Source organism: Osmerus mordax, chromosome 9 (assembly GCF_038355195.1).
Source record: "Osmerus mordax isolate fOsmMor3 chromosome 9, fOsmMor3.pri, whole genome shotgun sequence".
Classification (NCBI taxonomy): domain Eukaryota; kingdom Metazoa; phylum Chordata; class Actinopteri; order Osmeriformes; family Osmeridae; genus Osmerus; species Osmerus mordax.
In genome coordinates, this window is record NC_090058.1 from 15,581,446 (window position 1) to 15,599,140 (window position 17,695).

At 42.3% G+C, this 17,695-nt stretch overlaps 1 protein-coding gene across 1 annotated transcript; it reads right to left on the minus strand.

Annotated features, from left to right (window-relative positions):
* Window positions 1-49: 49 nt before the first annotated feature.
* Window positions 50-14,050, minus strand: LOC136949592 (glycosyltransferase family 92 protein F59C6.8-like). The gene is made up of 6 exons (XM_067243948.1): window positions 13,841-14,050; window positions 2,343-2,431; window positions 1,543-2,163; window positions 1,123-1,450; window positions 851-1,038; window positions 50-649 (listed from the first exon to the last, which is right to left on the minus strand). Exons 2-6 carry the CDS (start codon window positions 2,405-2,407, stop codon window positions 433-435), a joined length of 1,419 nt encoding a protein of 472 aa, XP_067100049.1. The 5' UTR covers window positions 2,408-2,431; window positions 13,841-14,050; the 3' UTR covers window positions 50-432.
* Window positions 14,051-17,695: the final 3,645 nt, after the last annotated feature.

Genomic DNA, 17,695 nt, shown 5'->3' on the forward strand with positions numbered 1-17,695 from the left:
CACTTATCCATCTTAGTAAGTTTATTGGCATGCACAAAGGCATCAAGAATGTATAGACTTGTTGGTTTCATATTGGACAAAAGGAAAACTGCCAATGTACTTAACCATACTGGACAACACGAAGCTGTAAAATAAACTGCTTGTAAACCTAATCTGGAATATTGTTCCAAGAACTAAAAGAGAATAAAAAAGAATCACAGAACTTCATAGCAATTAATTTGAATTACATATAACTAAATTATACAAACAATGAAAAGTAACAAGCAGTGAGCAAATACATTTATTTTCTTTGGATCAATTTATAGAACTTGGATGTTTATACAAAATATATATATATATATATATATATATATATTGTCCTATGATTCCATATGAATTATTTCATTGTATAAAAAAGTTACAATGGATACCGCCAGGTATCCACCAACCCTTTCACTCCAGGAGCCCTGCCCTCCTGAGGGCCTTGTCCACGTTGGGGACCAGTTGTCTGTGGTAGTCCCATAATCTGGTGTCCTGATGTAGTTCATTCTTTGTCAGTGCCTTTTGCAGGGCAACTCTGACATGGATGATCCGACACACCCCTGGGGGTACCTCCACCACATCCTTGAAGCTGTGCAGTACGCTGTGCACTGATGTCTGCTCCACCACTCTGGAGACACACAAGAAGGTGTAAGCACATCGATAGTGAATGAGTGATTACTAATGAATGCTATAGTCCATGGGAAAAAAGAGTAACTAAAATTAAACATTGGAAGTCAGAGACCAGGAAGTTTGCTTTGCAGATTGGATGAACATTCTTGTATGATTTCATACAATGTGTACATAAAATTACACTGGCCCCAACACCTGCCTTGGCTGCACTACCATCTTGAATGGGTGTGATTTTTTTGATGTTTGCTTCCAGTTTGGCTCCTCTCTGTAGATGTGCTCCAAAATGTTGACACCTGGCACCCCCTCCCAGTAGGGTACATGGTACCTTCCACTCAGATCAAACTGGGTGTTAGGGAATATATGGTTCTGGATCATGAAAACTCCTGCCTGTGAAAATGGATGGATGGAGACAGTTTACAGAAAATTTTATAAAAATTACATTCCCACAAGCATTTTCACATATACACTCACCTGTGGGTACTGTCTTTGCAGCATGTCGAAAGCAGAATTGAGGCTGGTGTGTTGATACGGTACTATGATCTCATCTATATCATTAAGTAAGACGTAATGCGAGAGATACATGTATCTGTACACACAATCGTTGAGTGTTGCCAGCTGGCCGTAGTAATGTAATTCACCTCCTTGGTCTGGATTCCAGCCAGGGGATGGAGTGAGGTAAAGTTCAATGGGCCAGGGCAGCACCTCCACAAAGCCCTCCTGACTGTAGCTCTTCAGCAGCATGTCTAACTCTGGTCCACAGCTAGTGTTATACACCACCACCCTGCCAACACCCAGCAATCTGGGAGACAAAGAGCATGGAGGTCCTGTATTGAGGGTGCATTATGCTGCCGGACACTTGCAGACACACAGTGCTTCCATGTAGACACTCACCTGTACATCTCTAGGCTCTGGGTAAATTGAAGTACATTGTTGTAGTTCTCAAAGAGGTTGGAGATGCAGACGGTGAAGTTAAACTGATAGTGATAGTCCTCCTCCTTTTTCTGTCCACTCTGCAGGTTTTTGATGGGGAGGAAGGTCTGCTTCAGCGTACTATTGACATTGGCATGTGGCATCAACGTTACATATGGCACAATGCGGCAGTTAGCAGGAATCTTACAGAGGATGTCGGTGGTAACAAAGGGGAAGCCAAAGTGATCAGAGTGCATCAGCACCTGAGCGGGCAAGGTAGTCGACATATTATCCATGCAGCAGAACACACAGAAGAGATCCCGGACCGAGTCTCTTTTGAACACACTGATAATTCGCACCATGTTCTCCTCCAACCTGCGCTCCAAGTAGGCAGACACCAGTAGATGTCTGGTGCCAGTTAGAGGGGTGAGGGTCTCATTTGACACGTGAAGTGAAAGACAAAGATCTTCTGATTTGGTTGGAACAGCATAATAAGACTTCATACGAGTTATGAATCCAAAAATGACCATACATGCAACTGCATATATGAGAATAACCTTCCATTGTAGTTTTATTCGTTGCATTTGGGTAGGATGGTCGAACCTGAGACAGAGTTTAATCTAAGTTTATTAACAAAGGGGATACATCTTGAAAACTGTACATGCATGCACTTTCTATTAAAAACATCCATGAGAGACAAGACTAGACAAACTACAATATGATTAATTTGATACAAATGAATTCATACAGTTTAGGCCTGTTTCGAATTTACAAGAACTCACCTAATTACTGAATTATTCTTATAATTGGAGGCAATCATATCCAATTCAGTTATGTGAACAGTCATGTCTTGTCACACATTGGCTGCACCCTGCACAAACAGAAATCATTTCACAATTAATTTAGGAGTATATCAGGGTTCTAGAGTGCGACCAATTTGTTCGCATATGCGACCAAAATGTGTACGGGTGCGACTAAAATTCTTACTAGGTCGCACCGGTACACCTAACCTCCTCGCATCCGCTGCCTCTCCAGGAACGAAGCGTTTGTTTCTTCTTTGAAGGAACTCGCACTCATGGTTGGATCATATCGTGGTCTAAACTAATCAGAGACAGAGATGGGGCGGGTCTTTGCCTCTGATATTCAGATATTCCTGTAGGCCTACACTGCTCCGTGCTGTGTGATTGAAATTACGACCTGAGCACCAGAGAATCAGTTATGGCAGAACTGGGCATTGTACGGCCCGCAGGGCCACAACCGGCCCACAGGCTGTTCCAATCCAGCCCGCGTGAGGTAAATCTAAAATTAAAAATAAATAAATGTGTTGAGCGGTTGTAAATATGTAGTCCTGAAACACTAGTGATCAGGCAATTTACATATGTGCGCTTGCGCAACCTCACCGACAGGAGAGTTAGGTGGTTAGCCCTCGAAAATGAAAAACGAAAGGTTGATACAGAATGTAGAGTTTTTAACAAGACATGGACTTCTAAGTATCTGTTTACTGAGGTCAAAGTCAAAGCTGTGTTCTTAGTTTTGGAGAACAGGTCGCTGTGTTGAAGGATTACAATTTGAATCGGCACTAAGGGACTCAAGAAAAAAACTAACGCGGACATAATAAGAACTTGACTGATTCAGTGGGCGCGGGCTGATGGTTTGCTAGTTAAATTGCACACTCGGATCATCACCCGTCAGCTGTCCTTCGCATATCCACCTCAGACATTCAGCCAGATTTCGATGCACTTGTTCAAGCCCACTGGATTCCTCTCACATAACAAAATGAACGGCAAAAAAGTATTGCTTTTTGTATAAAGTTGATCAATTGCATATCTTTAACATACTGCAAAACAACTTTTCAGTGTTGGTGAAGATTAACTAGTTACAAATAAAATGAAACACTGATGTAATGATTATTTTAGTTTTTACTGTTACGTCGATAGTCTTTTCCTAGTTGACCAACATGTAAAATATTTATATAAATATTTAGAATATCCTTATTCTTCTGATAACCAGTAGCGGCTAATCAAAATATATACTTTACTGCTTTTTACAATGGGGGAAAATGAATAGTGAGCAGAATTAAGTTCAAGTTATCGTTGATGCGGCCCTCCAACACATTTCAGGTTTCTCATGTGGCACCTTGTCAAAATTAATTGCCCACCCCTGAGTTACGGAGCTGGGCCATGGAGCTAACCCATGGAGCTAGGATGTTGATGCTAGGGAGAGTGTGGCAAGGGGGGACCCGCTATAAGACTTTGAGCCATGAAATGTTAGGTCTCAGTTCAGGGAAGCACTTTTAAACAGTAGCACTTTCTAATAAACAGTAGCACTTTCTATTTTAAAATGTTTTATTTTGCTTGCAATGTTTTAGTTTGGCAGCTCAGTGAAGCACTTAAAATATTTTTATATACAGTTTAATTGTGCGTCAAATAACCAATATTTACCTACACCTTATTCTTGTTTAAGGTCATTTACATAATATATGAATGTATATGGAGCGTGATAAAAAGGTGACCTTGAAATTGTGGCGACGCAAGGAAAAATTTGGGTGCACCTAAATTTTGTGCTGGTGCACCTAAATAAAAAAGTTAGGCGCACCAGTGCAACCAAGGGAAAAAGTTAGTCTGGAGCCCTGAATACTTAAATGTGATGTTTAATATAACTAAATCTGTGCGGGTGCACACACAAACACACACATTGATTTAGTTCAGGGACGCACAATTTTCAGCATCATACATTTAAGCAATTCAAGACTTGCATGTACAGTAAGTAATGTCACATTAAATAATGTATTTAAACTCAAGCTTGTTTGGTGCGTCGCTGTTTTCAATGCCACAGCCTAAACTTAATGTCAAAAGAAACGTTTCTCATTTCCGGCACATTCAAACAATCCCCTCAGTGAAGTTTGGCTAGCAACAGCAGCTAGCTTGCTCGTAGCACAATTTACCGGGGTCATGTTCTCCACGCAGGGCTCTAGACTGAGGCCAAATGGTCGTATTTGGCATTGTTACTGACAATGATCGCTTCCAGCAAACTTCTTTTGAATTAGCCATTTCCCCCTAAAAAAATGTCTTATTTAAGTTTTTGGGGGCATATTTTCCGTTAGCAGATGGTACTGTTTGAATCGCGATTCCTTCTGAAATACTGCTGGTGGCAACGTTGTTATAATAGCATTTTTCAAAAGGGGTTCAGCTTGTTTCAAAGGTGGTTCTTAATGAATTAATGCAATATGAATGAGCTAAATGCTTGAAAATATCACTACTGTAGAAGGGAAATACTTAAGGTGACATTTATATAGGTTAGGTTCATTCTACATAACATTTAGTCATTTAGCAGACGCCCGTATCCAGAGCGACTTACAGTAAGTACAGGGACATGCTACACTTCACTTTTTGTATTTTGAATTGTACATGAGCAGCAACAAATGTAGGCTATGCTTTTAAATCTATGCAATCTTCATAAATAATAAGTAGGCATTTTTATATAAAATATACAGAAATATCAGTTGTAAAAATTACAGTTTATAAACGGACCCATCTGCAACCGATGCAAGCAAGCACACCCTACAATTTCCCCCAAAATTGTACCCTCTCTAGTTTAATGTGAAATTACTTACTGTACATGCAAGTCTTGAATTACTTAAATGTATGATGCTGCCAGTACCGTGCGCAACAGTCTTACTACATCTATGCACGTTGTAGTTATGCGTCGTTGCTAACGTGTGCTGACGTTGGGCTTGCACTGATTCCCTTTGGCGACAAAAGGCACTTTTTGCCACAAAAACGTAATTTCAACTTAAACCGTGCAACGGAACTTGAATAAAAATACAAGCAACGCAATCGCAAACAACACAAACCTTTTGACACTGCCGTTGTCTATGTAGCGCAAATATTGATTGATCCTTAGGGGTGGGAAAATAATCAAAATAATAATATACAGGTGAGAGAACAATGGTTGTGCTCGCCGAAGGCGTGAGCACACCCAATAATGATTAACAAACAACAGTACAACACAAAACACTTAACAAACAACCAGTCTAACAGGCTGGTCAAATGTCACAAATCACAAGTCCTGGGGGGTGTTCCATCAACGTCGCTAACGCAAGTCGCGCTAATACGAATAAGTCTCACTTGGGTAAACGTCAACTTAGACTTAAGCCTCAAGCCGTTCCACTAACAGGCAACGCTAATTCAAGCTAGACCTCAATAAGCTTAGAATGTGCAGCCCAGATCAGGCGATCGTTGGAAAGAGGAGTTATGTCACAAAAAGTGTAGCGTAAAGCAGCAGAGGGGTGTTGTTTCAGCAGCGTAAATTGATTTTTTGAGTTTTTTTGGAGTTGTCCCCAAAAAGGGCAATGTTGCCGCAATTAACATGGCAAGGGAGACAACTTGTCAAACCATTATGACCGTTAAAATGTGTAAATTGTAGACCTAACAAATCTACTTAACATATATATATATATATATATATATATGCATTTAGGCCTACTGATAATTAGCGTAATTTGATGAGCTGTCTGAAACCGTTCTGACAGTAGGCTAGCCTATGGCCGATATTCTCAACAGGAGATTGAGAATAATAGCCCAAAAAAGAACGTGGCAGCAATTGAAAATTGTAGGATAAAATTCAAAACACTGAAGAAGGACATGGTTAATTGCACTTGATGTGGGCTAATAATGTTTTTGTCTTCACATCTTGAACAAAATAAAAAATTACTTCAAAATAACTTTGCCACACATTTATTAACTGATAGGCTAAATGCTGAGCTTTAAGATAAAAGGGAAAGATAACCATGACTTCACTGAAATGACTGGTATTGCACAGATCGAGCACTGACTTTTTAGATCAGAAGGTGACCCAAACTGCACACTTTGTTTGGCAGAACAGTCATTTAAAATTGCTCAGCATGACTATCATTATTATATTACGAGTATTTCCAATTAACATAGTCTGCCTCCACAGATCCAGAGGGGGCTTGGACAGTGACAGACTGTGGCTGTGCCAAGTGTTGTCACAGCCTCACTTTGGGAAAGCATGCCCTACTGGGAACATTAAGGGAGACTGTTGGGCACAGAATCTAATTGTCTTCTTTGGAAAGGGCAACATTTGGGACACTGTCATGTAGGGGTAGCATAAAGGGCACTTCATAACAGCACCTTTTTCCATTGGAAGTAAGGGCATGGGAACAGTCCAATTTAGGCCATTGTAAGGGCACCTTATAGGGTACTGCATCACATTTTCTATACTATAAAGGAACTCATAAAGACATGTTTTTACATTTATAGAGGGCACACTGTCATTTATTGCATGGGGCATCCTGTGCACTCAAGCATATTTCACAATGTGAATGGCAGACAGTAGGGCAATTGGTCTAATTTTTGCCACTCTAGAGGACCTTTTAGAAACACTTTCAACCATGGGGGCACCAGGCAGTCACCCCCTGAGTCTTCCAGTGGGCCTGGATACACCCATGGGGAGAGTATATTGCACCTATTGGGGAAGCCAGAGGAGAGGTAATATAGAGGCTTGTCAACATATAGGCTACTTTAAACAATGAAAATACTTTATACAATTGAATAAAAAGTCTCCTTGATCCTTTGTGTTTCAAGATTACCTGAAAAACTGATGATAATATTCAGGTACTGCTTTCGAGCAAGGTATACCCTTCATATTTCCTGGCATAGTTGCCCGTTCAAGAATGTCCCACATGCAAAGACAGACAGATGCAGACAGACTGAACAGTGTCAAGGCTTGGCTACAGTGGATTTGCTTCCTTGTGTGTGATACCAGCAGACTACATAGTCTAGGCCTACCTACATAGACTGCAGTCTACTACCCTCCTTTCTACTAGTATAGTCTACTCTCCTTTCTATTACTTTCTACAAAGGATGGTAGGCTGCTCTTATGTGTTCATTGCCATCCTTAAGAGTTGCTAAAGTGTTATTTCATATATATATATATTTATGTATTTATTTTTTTAAGAATGACAATTAAATGTATCTAGATAAACTATGCTGGGCCTGCTGAACCTATACTTCTTCCACAGATACTGGTCAGGGAAGCATTACTTCTGTCTCTGAAGACCCTTGGGGCTGGTGGGATAAACGCTCTTTGTATAATCTGAGCACCTTCATCCACCACAGGGTTGTCAAAGAACGGATACGCCATAATTGATTGTAACTTGTCTAGACGCTCTGCTTAGTTTCTAAGTCCTTATTTTATGTCAATTAACCAATGGCTTTTGAAAACAGTTAAAGTGACATTATTTCTAACTTGTTTATTTAAATTTATATATTTTTTGGAGATGAAGTAAACATGTAGCTAAATCATTAATGTCTGTGTGACGGTGGTCAAACAGGGGACTGACGAACACTTTTGACGAAGATTGCTTGGTTCTTTAATTCCTGTTCATGCACAAACAGTTGGCATACGCAGCATCGTTGACAGGCAAACTTCTTCTGTCTAGTTACGGCAACAGTACACGCATACAAGCTGCATATCTGCAGTACGCCACAGCTCCAAAGGGGGCTCCAAAACACCAAAATTATTAACAACTGTAGAATTATGGTGAAACTCATCAGTTAAACTGATTTTTCAACTCCGTTACATCTGCACTTCAAAAAATCTGAATTTACGTTTCCGAACACGGACTAAAGTGGTTTGCGCGCAGGAATTTACTCGACGGAACTGTCTTTTGAGATTCTGTTTCCGCCTGTTTGAAATTATTTGCAACACATTTTAGTTTAGCTTGACTTTTAGCCTGACACGGATCAGGCTAAACGCCCCCCCCCCCCCCCCCCCCCCCCCCCCCCCCAAATACACAAACCCTGAGGTTTGGTGTCGTGACAACACACACGGACCCCTGTCATCGCATAGCTGCTAAAGTTACCAGACGCGTGACAAGGCATCCGCAACCACATTACTAGACCCCTTTATGTGCTGGATCTGTAAATGGTACCCCTGTACAATCAACGCCCACCGCATTAGGCGACGGTTGTGGTTGTACATTCTATTGAGGAATACCAAGGGATTATGGTCAGTAAAGACCACTACCAGCAACGCACTGGACCCAACGTACACCTCAAAAAACTGTAAAGCGAGTAACAAGGCCAAAGTTTCTTGCTCAACTGTAATCTAGTCTGGCATGGATTAAACTTATTTGAGAAGAAACACACGGGACGGTCTACTCCACCATCGTCTTCCTGAAGAAGAACTGCCCCAGCTTCTGTACTACTGGCATCAACCTCCAATTTAAATGGCTTGTTGAAGTTTGGAGCTGCTAGAACGGGAGTAGTGCAGAACAGCCTCTACTTTCCTGGCCACTGGGCGCACTTCGCCACGGCCTACCTCTTTCCCCAAATAGGTAACAGTAGCCTTGCCAAACTCACATTTGGCTAAATTCAATGTCAGCGATGCAGTCTGCAATCTTTGGAATTGCACCTTTTAATGTGGAAACATGCTTTGCCCACGTGGAGGAGTGAACCACAACATCGTCGAGGTAAGCGGTACAATGTGGCACATCAGCCAATACTACGTTCACAAGCTGCTGAAACGTAGCAGGCGCATTGCGCATCCCAAAAGCCATTACAGTGTATTGCAAAGGCTGGCATTACAAAGGCTGAAATGTCTGAAGCACGGGAGGTCAGCGGAACCTGCCAATAACTTTTCAACATGTCAAGCTTACTGACGTATACTGCAAAGCCGATGGTATCCACACAATCGTCTATGCGTGGCATTGGATACGAGTCGGGTACAGTGACAGCGTTTACGCGTCAGTGCATAGCCTAGAAGTGCCGTCTGGCTTGGGCACAAGGATGCATGGCGAACTCCAAGGACTACTACTTGGTGTAGCCATACCGTGTTCGACCAAGTAATCTGCTTCCTTTCGCATTACCTCTCGTTTGTGGGCGTTGATGCGGTATGGATGCTGTCTGATAGGCGTGGCATCTCCTACATCAACGTCGTGTTCCAACACTGATGTGCGGCTTGGAACGTCTTGGAAGAGGCTGGGAAAAGCACGGATTAGATGGACAAGATCAGCTTGTTTCTTCCTATCTAAGTGTAACATTACCTTAGGTAGCACATTCAGTGTTTCAGAGTTACACAGACGTTCGCACTTCACATGAGCTTTGCGCTCTTCTAACCCATCATCGGCATCGTCCTCAGGTTCAGCATCAGCTACCAGCATTCCAGCCACCCGACATGACCCTTTGGGCTGGGCGGACCTGTTCAACCTGGGAGGAGAGTCCCTTCTAAGGTACTCTTTCAACATGTTGACATGGCAAAGACGTGAGGAATGCCTGCGCTCTGGGGTTTTAACCATGTAGTTGGTGTCACTAATGCGCTTCTCCACAGTGTACGGACCGGAAAAACTGGGCTGACAAGGATGAACCAGGCAGCGGCAACAAAACTAACACCTGATCACCAGGCACAAACCCCCGGCTCACAGTCTTCTTATCATACCTTGTTTTCATCCGTTTCTGGGCAACTGAGAGAGACTCCCCTGCCAACGCGCACGCGTCATGCAGTCTGTCACGGGTCTTGGACACGTAATCCAACACATTTCTCATAGTACAGACTGAGTTATGACCCAACTTTTGCTCTTTCACTTCTTTTAGAGGACCTCTCACTGTATGTCCGAAAACAAGGTCAGCTGGACTGAACCCCAACGACTCTTGTGCTGTTTCTCTTATAGCGAACAAACAAACGGAACCCCTTCATCCCAGTCTGATTTTGTTGCTAAACCGTATCTCCTAAGCATCCCCTTCAAAGTTTGGTGCCATCTCTCTAATGCACCCTGGCTCTCGGGATGGTACGCACTGGAAGTCTGATGTCTGATGGCAAGTGTCTGCATCACAGAGGCAAACAGTTTGGACGTGAAGTTGGATCCTTGATCAGATTGTAACGTCCTCGATAGGCCAAACATAGTGAAAAACTTAATCAATACCTTAACCCTTGTGTTATCTTCGGGTCATTCTGACCCATCAGTCATTGTGTCCCACCGTCGTATTGCGACAACTTTACCGCATACAAAAACAAAGTGAAGCATTTTCTTTTAACCGTTGGGCTGTCTCAGACCCCCCACATTGCAAAGGTTAAAAGAAAATTATTTTAATTTGTTTTTGTATTGGGTAAAATTGGGTAAACACAACGATGGTTCGTTATGAACCTTTGGGTCATGTGACCCGAAGGCAGCACAAGGGTTAATCACTGTTTTTGCGGTGATTGCACGGAGAGGGATTGCGTCGGTACTTCGTAGTACAGCACATTATGGTTAGTAAAAACTGGTTGCCTGACTTCGTTTTTGGGAGTGGGCCAACACAGTCTATTATCACCCTTTCAAAAGGCTCACCCACCACCGGTATCGGGTAGACAGGAGCTCGGGGAATCGTCTGATTTGGCTTTCCCGTCAGTTGACACACATGACATGTTTTGCAATACTTCACTACATCAGTTTTTAGGCCAGGCCAGAAGAAATGCCTAAGGACACGATCGTACGTCTTTGTGATCCCCAAGTGTCCTGACCTTGCAAAGTCATGTGCTAGCGCCAACACCTGCTGTCGAAACTGAGTAGGTAGGACTACCTGACAGACGGAATCCAATCCTTTCTCTTTGCCATGGGCGTTCCATTCCCTCATCAAAACCCCTTTCTCTAAAAAGTAGGTGGTTTTCGCTTCGCTGGCTATACCTGCTGAATCCACTGAAGCGAAACACTTCTGAAGGCTTTCGTCTTTTTGCTGGCACTCCATCACCCTCACAGGTGTGATGGTGTCCAACAAACTGCTTAACTCCTCATCGCAGGCACTTGGTTTGAGATCCGTTCTAGGTGGCTTGAGCGACTCCACCTGAGACACAGGGGGCGCAACTGGACTCTTGTCGGATGTGTATAACGGAGAAAGATCGATGATCTCTCCGCTCTTACCCACTTGGGCGCGAGTCACCGCGCAAGCCGGAAACACTGGAAGGTTTACGTTCGGATCTGAATCCAAGTAAGTGGGATCAGGGTTGTCCAACACCTCCATTACGGGGACAACTCTACCCCCAGCAAGATTGTTACCTAATAACAGAGCCACACCTTTGACGGGCAATTTGGGCACCACCCCAACACGGAAACGGCCAGACACCAAACCTGATGACCGATAAACCCAATGCAGAGGCACTGAAACTGTCCCAATTTCGATTTCCGTTAACAAAACATGCGACCCACAATAGGATTCGGAAGACCAGGGCAGAACGTCTGACATAATTATAGTTTGTGCTGCTCCTGTGTCACGTAGTACCTGTACTGGCTGGCGGTTGGCGGTTTCTTCACTCAGGGAAACCCACCCACTAGAAATGAACGGACTATACCCACAATCAAGCTCCTCGGAGCGCACAAAGCCAACACTTGTGTGTTTTTTCTTTTGAGGAGGCGACATGGGTGGCCTAGGCTTGTTCTTTAAAGTAGGACAGTTAGCGACTAAGTGGCCTTCACGATGGCAGTAAAAGCATTCCCTCATGTACTTACCCAGTACAGAGGGAGAGTCAGCTGAATAGCGAGACGGTCGAGCCACTTGCGAAGTGTTTGACCTATTCTCGGAAGGTGGTCCTTAAAATCCTCCAGTAATATTAGTTCACGTATACCTGCGTAATCAGTCGCTTTACTGTTTACTTTTTCTGCAAAGCACAACAACCTTAAGCTTTCCTAAAAAAGATGGGGGATCATGGGTCATTTGTGGACTGTAATAATAAGTTTTTAATTATAATAAGTAGGCTACTTGAGTATTGTCTGCTGTTTTATACTTGTAGTCCACTGCATCTTGGACACAATTATTGTACTTTGAATTTTCATTTTGCTTTTTATACTTTTACTTTTTAAAAGATGCACAGTTTTGTTTTGTTTGAACACATGGGCTCAGGCCTGAAGTGGCCATCCGAAGAATTCCTGGTGGGCTGCTCTGCCCGCTTATAAATTGGGCCAGCAGATCGCCTGCTTTCTCTTTGTTTTTTTCACACACCGAATAAAACGATGTGTTAAGTTTGTTAAGTTACTGTGTGACTGATAAGTAAGCTAATAGGCTACACTAGGTTTTAATTTAAATAAGCGCATTATCAGACTGCATTAAAAAGTGCTGTTTTCAGTTGTTGTGCATGCTCTCTTTCTCAAACCCAAGTGCGTGTACCAAGGTTGTTGACATGGAGACAACCCTAAACCATTTATTGTTGTGGAGGGAGTTAGCAAGATTAAGCTGATGCGAAAAGAATAACATGGATGGGAAAAAGATGCCAGGGGGAACTGAAAAAGCCAGGTAAAAAAAGAAAGATCTGTCACTTCATAAATCTAGGTTCCTGCAAGGGTGGGAAAAATATGTTTTCTCAAAAGCCCTGAATCTTTCAGGTAAAAATTTGGGCTGTAATTTCCGTAAAATATAACAATATGAGTCCAACGTAATGATTATATTACATAAAGCTCAAAAAACCTCGCTTGCACGCTCGCATTAGTGTGAAGTTCCAATTTCACCTCACATCAACACCTTGACTAGGTTCGGGTTAAGCCCCGAATGTTCAATGTATGGCTCAGCCCCTGGTGGGGATGGGCTGGTTTTGGCCATTACACTCCCAGGCTGAAAATGGGTGCCACTCCAGCCCTGACTGGGCTTATTCCGGTCCTGACTGGGCTTATTCCTGTTGTGAATTATCATCATGATCAAACACTAACTACCGTAGTTCAAAAGTATTTTTGTGTTTGTTTTGTTAAAGCTATTCACATATAGGGATTCCCATGTACCGTTTACCCATGCCACCCTGCCAAGACCTCTTGCCACCCCATGTAACATTTTCTAGATCCGCCACTGAGTACATGAGTGAATACTACATGTTCAATAATGTGCAGTATAGTTTGAGCACCAGGAAATGGAGCTTCACCCCCATCCCCCAGATAATAGGCCAGCTTCCAGGTAATAGGTTTATACATTGTTTCTTCAGTCTTCTTTTTCCTTCTTTCTTCTACCTTTAGTCAGATCTATATTCCATTCTTTCTGTATCAAATCTCCAGAAGGGCCTTCTTTTGCTTAAAAATGTCATTGTGTTACATTTTTCACAACCAGCACAGAGAACAAGTGAGTTTGTAGGGAGTATGAGAGACAAATAAAGAGAGTTGGTCTGTTTGTAATGGGACACAATAATATAATACTCTGGCCAAATACCCTGACAGCAACTCACAATATGACAAACACGTTGAGGCTACTGGTGATAAATATATTGTATGCACTGTATTCATCCTAACTATAGTCATTTCACTTACCTCCAGTCTTGGATGTGACTAAAGCCTTTTTACTTTCTTCTATGTTTTGGGTTTGCACTCTTCTTCTTACTCCTCTTTCAGTGTTATGGACCTGTTCAAATAACTAGAACTTAAGTTTAACCAGAGTCTATTGAAGTTTATTGATTCCACACAGTCCACACTGGAACTTATTCAGCTACAATTTTAGCTCTCTAGTTTAGCCAGATATCAGCCTACTGAGCCAACATTTAAGAATGAGCAGACAGCAACAGTGTTGTGTGTATAGATGTGTGCAAGTGTATGGCACTACCAACAAGGAACAATTGAAAAAAAAAAACCAGTCAGGCAGGATATCTATTTCCTATTGTGTGTGCGTTAAGGGTATGTCTAACAGCAGCCATATAGCAGCTGCAATATGATGAGTAAAAGCCACAGGGTTATATTTGTTTGGGTGTATTACGTGTTTGTTTCGCAGCTTTGTTGAATACTTTAATCTGATTGGTCAATTATGGCATTATATAGTCTTTTATTTCTGAAAAGCAGGCCAATAAAAAACCATTGCTGTGGAAGCAGTTCCGACCAAAGACTCTGGAGGACCACGTACAATCATATCAATCCACAGGAAGAATTTGGATACATTTTGTTCTAGGTGTATCAACTGCAAAGCCCCAGCAAGAATTCCTACTGTACTGTTATAAACGTCGTAATTAATATTCCTCAAAGAAGTCCCTTTCACTTCTCCATCAATTGAAATGTAAAATGTAATGTGAATTAGGCTAATCCCCAGATTGGCCTCACATGTTACTGTAATTATTGTTTTGTGTGGTTTCTGATTCTTAATGTTTGAACCTTGATGAGGTTTGTTACATTTACATTTGGTCATTTAGCAGACGCTCTTATCCTGAGCGACTTGTTACTTTGCTGTGTAGTTATTTGGTTGGCACTGTTTTGATAGTTTAATGAACAGTTGGATTCAAGAATTTGACTTTTGCCTCTGACTCATTTGGAAACATTACACGTGTCAGAAGTAAGATTAGGTCAAAGGACTACAATTCTGTCAATGGCTGGCCTAACGTGATGTCAGTGAGTTAGCTGGTTAGCTAGCTACTTATCATGAACTATTGTGGTGGGACAAGAGTAAAGAAGGAGGAGGTGAGACAGGATGAAGGAAAGAGCATGTGGTTGGTCAGAGGACGTGGCCAGGCGCAGGGAGTTTGGTGTTCACCAGAAGCAAAGGATAGCCTAAGGGAGCTGAAGTGTGCATAACTTCTTCATATGTGTTTTGCTCTGTTTTTTGCATAGACCTGGCGCGCGTGTGTGCTTGCATGTTTGAGTGTGTGAGTGTGTGTGTGCGCTCTCTGACCCCTCTAAGCTTGACCACATTATTAACTCTTTTATGGCTGCTCCAGTAAGATAGTGGTCAGCCCAGGTCCCCTTGTTTATGTAAGCCTAGTGTTATCCAGAGTTCAGATTTGGGGGACCTCTTTTTGAACACAAAGCTAAACACAGTATCATTTTATACAGAATACAAGGTTACATCTTCAATTTTTCCGACACATCCCTCCTGTTTATCCTGAATAAAATGTGTTATTCCAAAACCACACCAACACAGTCAATAAAATCAAAAATACATAAAAAAATCTTGTGAGTCAGGTGGCTAAGCGGTTAGGGTATCGGGCTATGGTTCAACAAAGGCATACACGGTATTTTATTTCATTTATTTTGCCATCAATGTGTTTTATATTTGATTGGAGCCATGATGTAATGTAATTAAGTTTGTAAAGTGATTAAGTTTGTGCATGTTTCAATGTGTGCTGCGCCATTTAGCCCACCTAAGATGGCAGATCAATAATTCAAACTTTTGTCTTTTATTTTCTTAGTTTTCACGTTGTTAGTTGAAGAGAGAGAGAGAGATAAAATAAACTTCAAGGAACATCTGTATGATTCGTGGACTTAATTAATTGAACCGGTGTAGCTACACCAACAAACCTGGCGTCATAGAGCCGACCAGCTAAATAGTTATTTAAGACTTACATGTACAGTAGGCCTACGTAATAGCGGTTTAGGTTTATATAGGGTGACCAGACGCCCTGTAGCAAACCAGGAAAATCAGACCAGCCAATCCAGCACAAAAGGCGGGTCCATAGACTTAAATTAGGGGAGGTGATAGAAGGAGTCTGTCTGCCTGTCGAAATGCTGCTGCCACTTGGCACATGGCACTGGTCACACCTGCAGCCCATCAGCTGATCAGGAGAGGGCATAAAGGGAGCCAACCCAAGGCCGCAGGGGGAGAGAAGGGACCAGAGACAACCCTGGAGGAGCGTTGTGCAGACAAGAGACGACTGACCTCTCGCTCTGCTTTTACCCCCCACAGGACCACACCCCATGAAGGCAAACAGACCCCGGACGGGAAGAATCCTGATTTGAAGTTTGTCCCAGTACCCTTACCCTCTCCCTTATGTTTCACCTTCTTGCACGAGCTCTGACTGTAAAGACACCTGTCATTTTGATCAGATAGTGCGGTATGCAATACACGACCAGCACCCCCCAACGTCGATGCAAGGTTCTTTTTCACAAACCCAAATCTGGTCACCCTAGTTTATATTACAGTTAGTGAAATAGTCTGGTTCAGTACATAAGTGAAGTGAACACCATTTTGCTACCATATACCTAGCAATAGCTTAGATTCGTTTTGCTCCTAGATTCAGACATAGCCCTGGTAAATTGTAGAGCTAGCTAACTACTAGACTTCTGCCTGCATTTTACAAAATTCTTTATTGATTAAATAGTTTCTTGATTCAAGAACTTCATGCAAATATCATGGTGGATTATTACCTTAATCCGTCATGCTGTATAATGAGGATTTATCATGTTATATGCGAGTGACACTGAATATTCAGTACAATATGTGCCATTCCTGAGGTCAACCCATTAAATGTGCCTTCTGGGCATAAGAGTGACCAAGGTGAATTGTCTTAGAAATAAAAGACTTTTCTAAATGTAACGCAAAAGTAACTTAACGCTTACTCTCTACAGCAAGTAACTAAGTAACGTAACTAGTTACTTTACAAGAAATGTAACTAGTAACTGTAATTAGTTACTTTAAAAAGTAACGTTACCCAACTCTGCTCACGTGTACCATGCTATCTCCTTGATCACCTCTGATACTAGCCAGGAATGACCCCATCCACCTCGGGTCATTTCCAGGACAATCCAGTCTCCTGATCTTAGGTCCTCGGACCTCTCACTGGGTTGAGACAGCATTTCCCGCCTGTCTGTGAATTTCAGAACGAAGTAGACTACACACATAGTAATAAGGGTTTCTCTGGTAGGAGAATCCTATTGTTATTGGTGGCCAAGCAGCGAAGCTGGGAAGCCACCTAGAGGGTTTCTACGTATTTAGGGGCCAAGCTATTGTTTTTGTTAGTATTATTATTAGGGTTCCTCCGGTAGGAGGGAACCTATTGTTGGTATTATTAGGATTCCTCTGTCAGGAGGAACCCTATTGTAATTGTTGGTATTATTAGGGTTCCTCCGGTAGGAGGGAACCTATTGTTTTTGTTAGTATTTCTAATATTAGGGTTCCTCCGGTAGGAAGAAAGCTATTGTTTTTGTTAGTAATCTTATTATTAGGGTTCTTCCGGTAGGAGGGAACATGTTGTTTTTGTTAGTATTCTTATTATTATTTTTCCTCTTCTCCGCTAAATGGCTCAATAGCTCAAAAAGTCCTCGACCCGATTTTTTCAAATTTGGCCCAATGATACAACAGGTCACTCACGACCCCCAGACGGCTAGTGGCCTACCTACGCCCATAGGTGGCGCTATAAGTCACGCTCAAAGTGTACGTGATTTCCCCAGCGCCCCATTACTCCAAAA

Coding starts and splice junctions, on each gene's coding strand:
- LOC136949592 (XM_067243948.1), bottom strand. CDS start 2,407: ATGACTGTTCACATAACTGAATTGGATATGATTGCCTCCAATTATAAG. Junction 2,164..2,342: donor AAGAATAATTCAGTAATTAG/GTGAGTTCTTGT, acceptor ACTCTGTCTCAG/GTTCGACCATCCTACCCAAA. Junction 650..850: donor AAGATGGTAGTGCAGCCAAG/GCAGGTGTTGGG, acceptor GTGTGTCTCCAG/AGTGGTGGAGCAGACATCAG.